We start from the raw sequence: 15326 nt of genomic DNA on the forward strand, positions 1-15326 counted from the left end.
CAGGGGTGTCCAGCCCTGCTGGGGGTGGGGTCCCATGGAGGGCCTGTCCTTGGTGCCCTCACCTTCCTACCAGGGACCCAGGCACCCGGGGGCCAACATGGCTTTAGGGCAGGGGATTCCCCATGCATTTTCCTCTTCCCTCAGCAGCCACTGCTACCACTTTCAGCTATGGAGCTACAGACTGGGCAGCACTCACCCTCTAGTGCAGTGGTTCTCAAAACTTTTGGTCCATGGACCACCTGGCTCAACACAAACCTTTCCACAAACCACCTGTTGCTAATGGATACTCCCTGTTAATTACATAATTATGCCTGAGCCATTTTGCTAGTGCTACAGCTAGGGAGAATGGTTCAATTTAAATTATTAAACCGATTCAGCATTTTAACTTTCTCATGTTTGTTTATCAAACTTCATTTTAAATAAAGTAAAATATTAATTTATGTCCAACACAAAAGATTTCACTGTTTTATTTATAGCAGAGGCGGGGAACTTTTTATGGGGTTGGAGGCCACTGACCCACAGAAAAATCAGTTGGGGACCACACAAGTGAGAAGTAAAAAAACTCCTCCAAAGCCCCCAATGCTCACTGATGTGGCCCCGAACTGAGACACCTCGCTTCTCTGGTGCTCCAGCCCCACGAGGCAAGGGGAAGGGAAGAAGACTGAGGCTCAGAGTTCCCATACGCCAAATTTACTTTTGGGGGGCTTTGGAATTTGTGGACTCCCCGAGGCTCTGGGGTGGGGACAAAAATGAGGGTTCAGTGTGCAGGCCAGGGCTGCCAGTGAGTGGCATAGGGATGGAGGTGCAGGATCTGGGCAGGAAGTGGGGTGCAGGAGGGAGTGAGGTCTGGGTGGGAGATGAGGTCAGAAACAGGCTGGGAGCAGGGTATCTGGCCAGGGGGAAGGGAGCAAAAGCAAGGGATGGTGTAGGAGCAAGTTGGGGGTGTGGGATCTTGGCAGGGGCAGGGGAGTGAGGGGGATTGGTGTGGGGGGGGGATCTGGGCTTGAGGGGGGACGTTTACCTGGCTTTGTGCCCCGTTGCAGCAGGGGAATCCTCCGGACAGTGCGTCACTGCACTGCTGTTCCCCCAGCGGTTGGTTGACTCTGACCTCAGTTCCCAGATGTGCTGCTAAAGGGGTTGATGGTCTGTCCCCAGCTGGGGTGGGGGTCTAGTTTGTTAGAGCAAGGGGTGATTTCAGAGCAACAAACTGACTTGGGCATCCTCCTCCTCCCTGAGAGCAGGTTAGGCCTGCTCTTCCCCTGCATCGGTCCAGGGCTTGTGCTCTGTCTGTGCTCCGCTCCCTGACATAGGTCAAGCTGTGAGCAGTCCCTAGGGTCTGCTCCTTGCACACTTTACCATGTGCCCCCAGGTCCTACGATCTCTGAGCTTGACCCCATCACACCCCAGTCTCCCCATTACCTCCTCACTCCAGCCCCCACTCCACTTGCCTCTGGATCCCACTCTCCCACAGGGGGTCCTGGCTCTGTGCGGGGTCCATGTGCCACCCATGGAGGAGGCGGGGAGCCAGGATGGCTCTCAGGGATACCGGCAGAAGACTACTCCACCCCCAGGCTTCCTTCTTGCCCCCCACTGCATCACCCCCAGACCTCGACACCCCAGATCCCCACTGCCCATCTTACGCAGTGCGGCTGCTCAGGGATGGTACCAGCCAGGGCCCGGGGGCAGGGCAGCCTGTTCCCACCCCCCCACTTGTGGCTCCCTGCATACCACCGGGGCTGGAGGAACAGCAGCGGTGGGGGGGCAGGACCTCAGTCCCGTGGCTCTGAGTGCGTCCCTGCGCTGCCCGGTAGAAGCGGGCAGGGAGCCAGGGCGGCTCTCAGGGACACCGAGGGGTGGACTCCTGCACCCCATTTCTTCCTTCTCCACCAGTCACCCCTGCATGCTGGCGGGGCTGGGGGGGCAGGCGGAGCAGCAGCACCGCGCATACAGGGGTGGGGCCACAGGGGGGAGGGCTGTCCCGGCTCTGTGCGGGGTCCCTGAGCCACCTGGTGGAGATGGGCGGGGAGCCAGGGCAGCTCTCGGGGACACCAGCCAATTTCGAGTGGCATGCACAGTTTGCGGTAGAAACTCAGCTTCCCCTTCTCTGCCACACGGTGGGGAGCCAGTCTGGTCAGGGCTTTCTTCACCTCCCCACATCCAGTGTGCCCAGAAGCTGGAGCTGGTGCTCCAAGCCTCGCTGCTGTGCGGGGTCTCCACTGCATGGCGGAGAAGGGGAAGCTGAGTTTCCGCCGCAAACTGCATGTGCCACTCGAAATTGGCTGGTGTGCCACTTATGGCGTGCATGCCGTACGTTACCAACCCCGATCTAGGTCTTCTAGTGAAAGCCATTAGTGGTACTTGCGGAACTTAATGGCCCAGTGCACAAGACAATGATTTTGTTTTTCCTGGACGTCTTAGCTGATCCTACAGAGTTAAGTGACCTTGGAACGTGGTGCTGGAATCCATCTTGAATTTGGTATTTTTCTATTGAAATTGGGAGGATGGAACAAAGACTGCACACCCTGGGGAAATTCTATTTAAGAGAAGGTTAGCAAACAATAATTGTCTTAATTTGGCTTTCTGGACTGCTCCCCACCACAAGAGGGCACATGAAGAAACTTAGAAGCAAAGAACTCTAACGAAAGGGAGGAGAAGCAGATGGACTTAGGTCAGAAAAAGATCAGTTCTGGCAAGAAGAACTTTACCTGAAATAAGAACAAGGGTGAGAAATTATGATTTGTAACAATCTCTCTCATAGTGTATCAGGGGTAGCTGGTGTGTGTTTATTTTAGCATAGTAACTCTGATCTATCTGTCGTCATTTGCAATCACTTAAATCCTACTTTTTATACTTAATAAAATCACTTTTATTATAAAATCCAGTGTAAATAGTTGTTACCGGGTGCAGATGAACAACAGCTGTGCATCTCTTTTATTAATATAGGGAGCGAACTATATGAGCTTTCTATGTGTGAAACTTTTATACATGAGTAAGATGGCTTCATGAAGGGTTTTGTCCTGGGAAGGGCGCATAATCCTAGGTGCTGTTCCTATAACTGAGCTCTCCAGAGCTGAGCTGATATCAGTGTCTATGGAGGGGGGCTGTTACCCCAACTCTGTGTTTTTGCTGTGAAAGACCAGAGATTCTGACCCAGTAGGACAGGGCAGGCAGTTGCCCCAAATGGCAGGATAGGTGGGCTCAGTGACGTAATCAGTGCTTTAGGGGACAGTCTCAAGGCGATCCCACCCCTCACAAACCCCAGTCTGCAAAACAATCCTTTTCCACCAATCCACGGTGCCTTCCCAGGCCCAGAATGCTATATAGGTGACCAGCTCAGGACACCCCACCCCCAAGAACACTACACCTCAGTTGGCAACAGACCACCTCAGTGTGTTCAGATGATGTGAACAGAGAATGGAGCAGTCGTTCCCTGTGCATGCTGAACAGCATGAGCCCTGGGCTTGTTTTTCACTGGGAATTGTGGGACATCAGATGGGATATATTTTACTTTTTTTGAAATCCCATGTTTCCAGTGTCTCTGCCACATATTCCTCTACAAGTAGACTTGTGCTATTTTAGAATTCCTGTCTGCCAACATGGACTCCGCTATGTCCCACTCATTGTGGTAACAACTTGGGCTGCATCACAGCAAAGCTGGATGCATTTAGCATTGGACTTTTCCTGCTGCACCACTGAGCAGATGATGTGGGAACAGAAGAAAATTTTATAGCAGCAGTAGCTCCCTTGGCAGCAGGAGAACACTGTGAAGAGGTGGCAGATGGATGAGGAGGAAGAGGGCAAAGATCCTAGCTGGACTGCCTACCTAGTGCTTCGTGCCATTTCCAGGCCTAAGAAGCCAGCATATATTGGTGGGAGAGGATCACTCTGCAGACTGGGGCCAACTAGCATTGGACACAGGATTTCAGGATGGGAAGGGCTAACTTTTTTGAGATCTGTGCAGAACTGATCTTGTAGCTTCAAGCAGCCATATACCGACATGTGCTCTCTGTAAGCTCAACCCTCCTGCCGCCGCAGTACAACTGCTGTGTAGTCCAGCAATTTGGCATGGGAAGATCAACTGTTGGCAACATTCTCAAGCAGGTCTGTTATGTCATGGACAAAGTGCTATATAACAGGGTCCTAAAGCTGGGGAACTCTCTACACCCATCCAGGTCCCAAACAGCATTGGGACACTCAGTAGAACAGAGGTGCTCACCCACTAAAGCACTGAGTTCACAAAACAAGGAAGAGGCATTTCTTCTTGGTGGGAGACGTGCAGACAAATGCAGGGTGGTCTGGAAAGGTCCATAATTCTATGATCTTTTAGTGCCCACTTCTGTAGATGAATGGAGAAATGAGTAGCTCCTCCCCAGACAACTATGGACATTAATAGTCTAAAACTACTTTGGTTACTGTGGAAAACCTGTTTTGTCCTGGCATTCCCTGATGAATTGAGCCATACACAGGCCACCTCGACAGCAGGAAAGAACACTAGCTATTGGCCAAGCAGTTCAACCTGCACAGGCATCTGTGCCTTTGGCAGTTTAAAGAGCAAAGGGCACTGTTTATAGAACAGGCTGGGAACAGCAGAGGAAAAAAAGCTGTTCTGACCATTCAGTGCCTGGGGCACTGCACAGTATTTGTTAGAGAAATGGAGACAACAGGTAGGAGGCTGAGGTTCAGAAACTTACTTAGTGGTTCAAGCAGCCGGCAAGGAGCCCCATAGAAAATGCTGCAAAAATATTGTCAAGGAGGGCTATTGTTTATGGTAAACCTCATGTTTGACTTGTACAGGTGGTGGTCCACAGGAGAGGGGGAACTCTCAGGACAGCTCCATTACAAGCAGTGGGTGGGGTGTATGAGTGGGGGGAAGTGGAATGTTCTTTATATACTTCTGAAAATCCCAACAACTTATTTCAGCTTTATTTAAAGATTTTCCATGAAGTGCAATAGGCAAAGGACTAACAAAGCAGTTTTTATGATGAAAGAACAAAACCAAAAATGGTTTTCCATTCCAGCTCACCTGACGAAGTGGGTTTTGCCCATGAGAGCTCATGCTACACACACACCAGGGGCTGCGCTTGCCCACCCCCCTGTCACAGGGGTAGCCAACCCCAACTCTCCCCCTTAGTCACTGGGGAGGGCTGGGATGCAGCTGCACCAGTCCAGGCCCTTTCTCCATCCCTACCCCCCCGCTGCATGGGTACCACTGCCCGTGCCTCTGAGGAGCTGTTTTTAAAACACAACTTGGTGACCGTTTCAGCCAACTGATGTGTGGCAGCTCAAGGGGCCAGGATGCACCCCAGTCCTGCCTCCTCCCTGCCCCCGCATACAGATCTTGCCATGGCCCCACCACCACGTGGATCCCGCCGCTAGTGCCCCCATCAGCTGTTTTTAAAACAGCAGCCGCACTCCACACTTGGCAGCTGCCGGAGCTTCAGCCAGCCACTGTGCCACAGCTCAGAGGGGCTGGGGGTGCAGGTCTGGGCATGAGGAGGTGGGGGGCACTTACTTGTCTTTGGGCCTCCCACTGCTCCCATTAGGGAAAATCTAGTTATTGGAGCGCAAGGAAAGGCTCCAGATAGCGCACTCACACGCTGCTGTTACCCCTGCCCAAGACGATTCTTCCCTGGGCAGCAAGACTTGGGGCTCTCACACACTTGTGCCCCCCCCCCAGACACACAAGTTTGTCAGGGTGGCAGTGCATGGAGCCAGCAGCCAGTGCCCAGGGAGGGCTGGGACTGAGCCAGGGGATGGCAGGGGCAGCGGCAGCAGCTCCTCGCTGCACTCATGGCCCCAATGCTCCAGGACTCAGTGAGGAGCTGCCGTCTCCAGCTGATAGACCAGGAGCACTTGAGCCACCACCTGCCCATGTTCCAGCCTTAAACTCTGTGTCCCCCCACCCCCCTGCAAGAGTAGCACGCCAGCAGCAGCTTCTTTCAAAGCAGGGGAGAGAGGAAGAAACCCTGAGGCACCAAGGGGACCATGCCTGGAAGCAGCTGCCCAGACTGTGGGCCACCTCTGGAGGGAACAAGTCGGGGGGCGGGGGGGGGGGAGAGAAGAGAGGTGGGCCCCATGCTGCCTCAGAGCTGTAGGGCACCACTTCGTCCTGGCCCCGGAACAGCCACCCACCCTGGGCAGGTCCCCCTCCCCCGTGGGGGCCGGAGGGGACAAAGTGATGCGTGACACTGCTTTCGTCATCTCACAGGAAAAATGTTCTTTAATACAAAGTAAAGATGTTAGTCTCTAAGGTGCCACAGGACCACTCATTTTTAAAGCTACAGACTAACAAGACGACCCCTCTGAGACAAAAAACAGTTAATTGAATTAATGGGGAAAATGATGTTTTTGTATTTGAAAATACATTAGCTAATCAACAAACTTTAAACAAAGTGAGGCAACAGTGCAAACAAACCTGAAAGTGCACCAGTACAGGCACAACGAAGGGACGGTTGGTTGCCTTAGGGTACGTCTAGACTACATGCCTCTGTCGCCAGAGGCATATAGATTAGGCTACCAGACATAGTAAAATGAAGCGGCGATTTAAATAATCGCTGCTTCATTTAAATTTACATGGCTGCCACGCTGAGCCGACAAACAGCTGATTAGCTGTTTGTCGGCTCAGCGCAATAGTCTGGACGCACGGGCATCAACATCAAAGGTATTTGTCGACCACCCATTTATACCTCATTCCAGCTGTTTGTCAGCTCAGCGTGGCAGCCATGTAAATTTAAATGAAGCAGCGATTATTTAAATCACCGCTTCATTTTACTATGTCTGGTAGCCTAATCTACATGCCTCTGGCGACAGAGGCATGTAGTCTAGACGTACCCTTAGAGTGTTACAGGTGGAGTATAAACCAGGCCTCTGCCTCCTCTTGCCCACCTGGGCTCTAAAGTTAGTGCTGTGGCTCAAAATTTTCAGGGGCACTACTGGATTAAATAAAAGTCTTTCAGGATCCAATGTTCTCAGTATCACAAGGCTGTTTTCAGAGGGGAGTGACGGCTGATAGTACCACTGTAGTTGTAATGGTGGGAAGGACTTGCTACTGGTCCCAGTAGAGTTTGACTCTGGTCCAGAAACATCCGTGGTCTGGCATGATTTTAGTGAGCTGGATGTCCACTTATGGGTGTGGCCAAGTTCCCCACGGTTCCATAAAGTTTAAGAGCCAGGACTGGTCATTGTAATTATTCTGTGCTGTTTAGCTCCAATTTACCCCTAAATGTCTTCTAAGAGCCTAATAAGCAGTGGAAGTGTTGGTAATGCTGCTAGCTAGACAATAGTGACTGCCTGTGGTCTGGCAAATTCTTTGGCTCAACACCAGTCAGGTCCTGAGGGTGGATTAGAGAGGTTCAACCTGTATTGCCCAAGGTATGTTGGATATGGCTGGGTCCCAAATTACCAGGCTGCCAGGACTATTGGCCTAACAGGAGCTGTTTTGAGGGAGAACATTCTGGCTCCAGATAGCGGCCATGCGTTGCCTCTTCCTCTCCCGTTTCCCCCCCTTGCTCTTCTAGGGTATGGCAGTGCTATGCTTGGCTACTGCCAGATTCTCCCAAGAGCTCCTGGGTTGCACTGACAGCCTCCAATTCGTTCCCAGAGGAGAACCAGGCTCGAATTTCTGCCCAAAGCTCTACCAGCATCTTGTCCTGAATCCTCCTTTCAGGCCCCCTTCAAGATGGCCAAGTGATCAGCTGCACACAGAGGCCCTGTAGCCCTGGACCATTTTGGTGTTGTAGGTGCTGTTGCAGCATCTGGCCAGAAGAGCTTCCTCAACGAAAACTTATTCCCAGATGGTGATGAGACCCAGGCTCAGGAGTGGCAAGTTATATGGGTCTAAGGTGCCCAAGCTCCAGCCCAGGGGCCATGCTCCACCGAAGTTCAGGGCAGAGTCTCTCTCCTGCCCCACCTGTCACCCAAGGCCACTTAAAACAGCCTCCTCCGCCAACCCACACTGTCAGCAGCACAGTAGGGCTAGAGCAGCTTCCTGCCTGCTCACTCCACACGGCCTGCCAACACATCCCTGTGGCTTCTGGCAGCAGGAGTGTGTGTTCTGCATGGCCCTCCAGCCAGTGCAAGCTGTGGGGGGCAGTAGTCAAAGACACACCCACCGCCTCAGCCTAAGAGCTGCAGCCAGGGAAGTTCCCCAGGAAAGCACCATATCCTCCCACCCTCTCCCCCCATAACCTCTACACCTCCCAGAGCCTACACCTTTACCCTGAACTCCCTCCTGCATCTCCTCCCCCACCACAGCCTTAGGCAGGTGGCGGAGAAGGAGCAGGCTCTGGGCATTCTGGCCACCACCAAAATGTCAACAACCCACCACCCCTGTCCAGAGGTCACAGTGTAGCTACATGCAGCTGTGTGAGGCATGATGTGTGGTGTCAGGAGTGGCTAACACAGCTACATTGCAAGAATGATACACCAGAAGCCAGGAACAAAATGGGCAAAATCGGACTCTGTGCCAACCGTGGGGTTTTTTTTGTTTTTAAAAGGTGGGGAGGTGTTGTCCTAGGAATTTGATCCCAAAGCATGGGAGAGCACACAGATAGATGGACAGGTCTGTAACAGCCTGCAACACACTATGGGAAGCACACAAGTAGTGGTGCACAGCAATTGCATGCACACACCAGAACAAACTAATTTGATTAGAAGAAAACCTGTTTTGCAAGAGGACTTCAGAGTTTGCAACAAATATGCAGTGATGTACACAAATGTTTTCAAACCAGATTAATTTGATATAGTTTATACTAGGGATGTAATAGTGTAGTTGATTAACTGATAAACTTTTCCTTATCAGCTAATGCTATGAACTACATGCATTCCCCCTATCTTCCCCCTCTTCTCCCCCCTCCCCCGCCCCCGTAAGTACATTTTTTAGCAGGCTAGCCAGCAGCCCAGCTCAGTCCTGGCTTGTGCAGTGTCTGGGACTTACCCCTGCTACAGCTCTGAATTTAAAGTGTATTAGGAGCCAGGTGGGCAGACTCAGTTCTAGCTTGTGCTGGGACTGGTAGCTCAGACTTCCCCCCGTCGATGGAGCCATGTAGATTTGTTGTTTTGGCAAAGGCAAATGAAGCTGCGATTTAAATGATCACGGCTTCATTTAAATTTACATGGCTGCCGCGCTGAGCCGACAAACAGCTGATCAGCTGTTTGTCCACTCAGCACGCTAGTCTGGACGCTCCCCTGCCGACATCAAAGCCCTTTGTCGGCAGCCCTGGTAAACCTCCTCCCACGAGGAATAACGGGGCTGCCGACAAAGGGCTTTGATGTTGGCAGGGGAGCATCCAGACTAGCGCGCTGAGTGGACAAACAGCTGATCAGCTGTTTGTCAGCTCAGCGCGGCAGCCATGTAAGTTTAAATGAAGCCGCGATCATTTAAATCGCGGCTTCATTTGCCTTTGCCAAAACAACAAATCTACATGGCTCCGTCGACGGAGCCATGTAGTTTAGACGTACCCTAGCAGAGGCAGCAGTATGGGGCAACAGGCACCTGGTCAGCGAGGGGAGCTGGTTTTTAAGCTGACTCCCGCTGCGGGCCAGTTTGCACGTGGCACCCCATACTACTGCCTCTGCTACAGAGGCAGCAGCACAGAATGGCATGGGGCTCCTCGGGGGCAGGGCCGGATCACCCTGGCTGCCAGCCTCACCCCCAGGGACTATAAAATTGTCGAGTAACCGATAAGAATTCATGAGGTTAACTGACCATTCAAGTAACTGATATTTAACATCAGTAGTTTATATCATGTGTAGACAAGCACTTGGTACATTGGTTCTCCAACCGGGATCCACAGATGCTTTGCAGTTCAAGCTCAGCCCTCCTCCCTTCCCTCACAACAGGGAACCTGCACTGGTACTCCAGCCTCATACCCCACATTGCAAGGCTGGAGTGCCAGCGTGGCTTCCTGCTGGGGGGCAGTGAGGAAGAGGGAGAAAGCCCCGAGCCTCCCCACCTAATGCTGCTCACAGGGAAGAAGCAGCGCCAAGAGCGACTCTATACACTGCCACTCTACCCCTACCACCTCAGCCTGTGGGCGGCGGGGGGGGGGGGGGGGGGGGACACAGCAACACATGCACGCACTCCCTTGAGACTTTCCCTGCAGCTCCCATTGGCCAGAATCTGGGCAATGGGAGCAGCAGGAGACCTTATCTGGGACACAGGACTGGGAAAGGCATGGGGCATAAAAGCAAGTAAGTACCCCCTCACCCTTCATGCCCAGACCCTGAACCCTCAGCCCCTCATGCACACTGCATACACACACACACCCCACCAAGACTCCGCACCCCCACACTGCTCCTGCAGCCTCCCCCCTGGCCAGACACTCCACTCCTACACCCCCTCCTGCATCCCACCCAGATCCTGTGTTGAAAGCTTTTGTGCTGGACATAAATATTTTACTTAATTTACTAAACTTCATTTTAAACAAACATGAGAAAGCTAAAGCATTTAATCTATTTAATCATTTCAATTAATATTTCCTTTCTTACTGGTTAAATTAAACCAACCATTCTCCCTAGCTGCAGGCCTAGCAAATGACTCAGGGGTAATTATAAAATTAACTGTGAGAGATTAGCAGTTGGTGGTCCATGGAAAGGTCTGCACAAGTCTATTACCTAATTCTAGACACTTTTTATGGGAGTAAACAACTCGCTCACACTGGCTGAATTTACACTTTGACTCATCCCCCCCCCCCGAACCTTCACCAAGTATGCCTGAGCAAGGTTACTCTACTGGAATCTTATTAACTAAACGATAAAATTGGAAATGCTAGAATAAAAATCTCACAATCATGCAGATTAATCAGCTGATTCATAATGGATTTACCTGCAATAAGCGCATAAGTTATCCCAATACTCGAGTTTTCCTTGTTATTGTAATGGGCCACAAGCCGGTAGATCACAGTACTTTTTCGTACATCAGGATCAACACGTGCCAAAAAGGGGTATGGATACATGCCCCAAAATATACAATCCTCTTCTGGGGCAATAATTATCACATGACACAAATACCAGTCACTATCTGCAAGTACATCAAATTTGAACAAAAGTAGATGTCATACTTAAGACAATTTCATAACATTTAACCAGGCATTTGAAATCCTCTAATTTGATTTAGAAGTAAAAGAAGGAAGAATACCTAACTGAATTCATCTTAACATACGGGGGGAAACTGGCAAAAAAATCCCTATCTCTGCTGACTAAATAGTTTTATTAAGTGTAATTAATAAAAAGGAACCAATAATGTAACCAAACATATGTAAAATCACATACCAGAGAGTTATAGCTACACCACAGAAAGAACTGTGGTGTTCTACTTAAGTGGAAAACACTTGAATCAAGGTGCTAAGATAGCACGTCTCACCTGTGTTTTCCCACTGGTTAGCCCCTAAAGTCACAATACGACAATTATGCAAGCAAGGTGTAATAATTTTACCGTTCCTGAACATATGCAGTGAGTGTCAGGCAGAAACACAATGACGAGCTCCTAGCTCTGATAAAATTACAGTCTAGAATTTAGACACGACTACTAGTGAGAATACAAAGAGGCTGACAAAAGAAAAAGGACATAAGTGGGAACCTGCAGATATTTGGGCAATGAATTTATAGTTACATAGCTACATTTACTACCTTTGAGTGCTCTTGCTGGTTTCAAAACAACACTAGGGGATGCTAGGGTTGCAGACAGGTTTCTTATAGAAATTTGCCACAAGCATGAACAAGTATACAGGCAGTCCCCGGGTTACGTACAAGATAGGGACTGTAGGTTTGTTCTTAAGTTGAATTTGTACTTAAGTCGGAACTGGCGTCCAGATTCAGTCGCTGCTGAAACTGACCAGCGGCTGACTACAGGTGCTCCTCGGCGCTACTGGAGCAACCCGGCAGCACCCCAGCGGCTCTGCCCCAGGCGTCCTGATTCAGCCGCTGCTGGTCAGTTTCAGCAGCAGCTGAATCAGGACGCCTGGGGCAGAGCAGCTGGGGTGCTGCCGGGTTGGTCCAGTAGCGCCTAGGAGCGGCGCTGCGGGACCAACCGGCAGCGCCCCAGCTGCTCTACCACAGGCGTCCGCGAGAAAAGCCTGGTCTGCTGGGGGGAGGAGGGGGTGCACTAGCTGCGCCCCCCCCCTTCCCCCCAGCAGACCAGGGAGACGTGGGCGGCGGGACCAAGACGCGCCGCGGTCCCGCGTCCTACGCGGCTTTGCTCCGCGTCTACCCCCCCCCAGCAGACCAGGGAGACGCGGAGCAGCTTTTCTCGCCCCGGAGGACACGGGCGGCAGGACCGGGCGCATCTGGTCGGTCCCGCCACCCGCGTCCTCCGGGGCGAGAAAAGCCCCATTCGTAAGTACGGACCCGACATAAGTCAGATCCGCGTAACCCAGGGACTGCCTGTATTTAGGTTTCTCATCAGGTCTTAATACTAAACTTAAAAAAAAAAATAGAATATGCAAAAAAAAAAAAAGTCTGCCTGCCCTTCTACTCACGCCCCCGCGCTGCTGCAGAGCTGTCCCCTGCATGTAAACATGTAACTGCTGAAAACGTCTGCACTTTACTAAATGAACACTTTAACAGGCACTTACTATCAGGGATGTTAGCTTGACATACTCTGAGTGGCTTCAGTAATTACAGAGACAGCGGAACCTGTGGTTGGGAGTGGTCCATGCATGTAACCATTAAGGTTAACCAATGAGTCCAAGCTCAGCGGTTAACCGTTTAAGCATGTATGTTAACATATCCCTACTTATTGTATTATTCAAAATTATTTACAGATGAGTGTACTTGCCCAACAGCTGAAGACCTGAGTATCTATTATGCTGTCAAGTGATGCCATTACCATAGAAATGGGGATAAACAATGGACAGCAACACATTTCAAAGTGGTCATTTTAACATCTGCGTTCCTTTGTTACTCTGAATTACTTTAAGACATAAAACTGGATTTCTTTGTGACCTGAAAGCATCACAACCACCATCTAAAAAGTTAACAAAAATTAATAAATCTGTATAAGTATCACTGAAATGTAATAGTACTGGTAACATTTCTAATCAACATCATAAAGCACGTACATACAGTAAGAAAGGCATCCATGAAGTTATTTTAAAACTGTCTCTCACCCATTACAAAGATAGCTTCCCCAATTACCTCATAGACATTAACCTTCCCCCCTCTGTTCTAAAATCTGATTTGTCTATTTTATATATGTTCACTTTTTTTATTGTATCCCTTTGGTATATATGGTCATGCCAATTTTCTTCCACTATTTGATCTGAGGAAGTGGGTCTGGCCCACAAAAGCTCATCACCTAATAAACCATCTTGTTAGTCTTTAAAGTGCTACATATGTAACCACCACCAAGGTGGATTTGAACCTGAGACCTTGGGAACTGACTATAGGAGCCTCTACCCTCTGAGCTAAAAGGCAGCTAACTCCCAGCCTGTGCTGTAGAGGTCTCTTGATCTTAACTGTTGCAATGGTGTAGGTACCACTTACAGTACTCAGTAACCACATTAGGTGTGTGGTATACACATAGTCCTGTCTTCTGTAACATGCCAGATATGACTAAAAGGGAGAATGAACTATCTTAAGGATCTTCTTTTGCTTATCCTTTTTCAACATGCTTCACTAGAGAGCCTATTTGAAGACCAAAACACAGCTCCTTGCATACAATACTGTGCAATAACTTAACATACAAGACATCATTTTCATCCTAAAAAAAATCAATCTTATTTTCTGCTTCTCTCTCGGGTCTCACAAGCAATAAACAGCACAATATTTAAGCATGTGTTAAAAGCAGTCTAGCCCATGATTCTTTACAGTGAACTGCTTCTGAAGATTTATATATGCTGGGGAACACAATTTTAATGCTAAGACTTGCTGCTCCTTCTAATAAGCTGCTGTTACAGTAGTTCCATGGTTTAAGACAAACTTTAAGTGGATCAAGTCCCTCTGTTGGTAGTTAGAGGGCATGCCCCTGCTATGCACATATGGTTTTAATCAGTCTGGTATTGGGAGCAGAAAGGATTGTTATAACCTTTGCTCTGGCAACTTAGGCTGGATTTCTGATTCAGCAATTAGGGTTATTCTAGACTGTCAAGAAAAAAATATGTTTTTAAAAATATGCAGAAATAGTGCCTATATTTCAATTTGAAAACAGTCATTTAGAAACAAAAAGCATTCTCAATATGCAATTTTAAGATCTGTAGGCTATGAACTATAGGCTATTAAGCAAAATAGCTATTAGGAAAGTAAAAAAAAAATGGGGCTACCTAAACTGTATTTAAATAAGTTTTGAAATTCTCAGGAATTTCAAATGAAACTTAATCCTTTTTAAAACCAAGGCTTGTTTCCAGGGAGGGTCCTGGAGGCTGAACGGTTACTATACAGACACTCTACATACAAAAAACTCCTCCCTGGCCCTCCTGCTTTATACCACAGTTTCCTCAATCAGATGGAAGATCAATTTCATTTGAGATTCTCCCATTTGAATTCAATGACAGTATTCTAAACATCATAAGTGAAAAGGACAGCACGAGATTCATGTCAATTCAAGAGCAGAGACAGAGTATTTTAGACATGTCAACAATAAACTGTTGGTTCTCTATTACACTTTGAAATATCCCAGGTTTTAGAACACGGAACTGAAGGTGCACTTCTGAGCACTTGTAACCACGCTGCTATTTGAAGAGGCTTTTCTTTCAGTATAATCTATTCTGGCTCTATTGTCAATCCCTGGTGCTTATTTCAAGCCTGGAGCATCCTGCACCAACTGCAGAGCAAAACTACATTACCAATGCCTCTTACCACAGTTTCTGATTTTACACTGTATCAGTTGTTCTGAGCACATTAGTTTCTGAAAATCTCACTGTGATATTGCATCAACACATAAGCCACTCAGAAGTATGAAACCCACTGACAGTTAATTGGACTTGGGAAGTCCTAAACCATTTAAGAGTGGGATTTTTCAAAAGCACTTAAGATCTGGAAGCTTATTCTGTCAGGACAGAACCGCATTTTGGACGCTAAGGGTAATGAACACTTTGTTTTGTTCCATTTTTTAAATCACAACATGCTGAAAGCATCAATGTACATCTCCGGACATTGAGAGTCAGCATGTGAATTCAGCGACACCTTAGTTACTGCCCTTTTATATCAAGAGCTTATGATCTGATTTTCAGAGTTGTTGAAAACACACAGTTTCCACTGACTTCTGTGGGAGCTGCAAGTAGTCAGTATCCCTGGAAAGATACTTAATCTTCACATACAAATATCGATTGTAAACTATTTGAGGAAGGGACCACGTTCACCTTTATATCAGTATGCTGCCTTACACAATT

The 15326-nt window shown here is 48.9% G+C and overlaps 1 protein-coding gene across 1 annotated transcript in view; it reads right to left on the reverse strand.

Annotated features, from left to right (window-relative positions):
• Nucleotides 1–15326, reverse strand: part of LOC102445849 (neural-cadherin-like) — a 92138-nt gene that overhangs the window by 70085 nt on the left and 6727 nt on the right. The window contains exon 2 of the mRNA XM_075920359.1: nt 10826–11020. Coding sequence (XP_075776474.1) covers nt 10826–11020 — 195 coding nt within the window. The remainder of the gene's footprint in view (nt 1–10825; nt 11021–15326) is intronic.

Source organism: Pelodiscus sinensis, chromosome 2, assembly GCF_049634645.1.
Source record: "Pelodiscus sinensis isolate JC-2024 chromosome 2, ASM4963464v1, whole genome shotgun sequence".
In the NCBI taxonomy this organism is placed as follows: Eukaryota; Metazoa; Chordata; order Testudines; family Trionychidae; genus Pelodiscus; species Pelodiscus sinensis.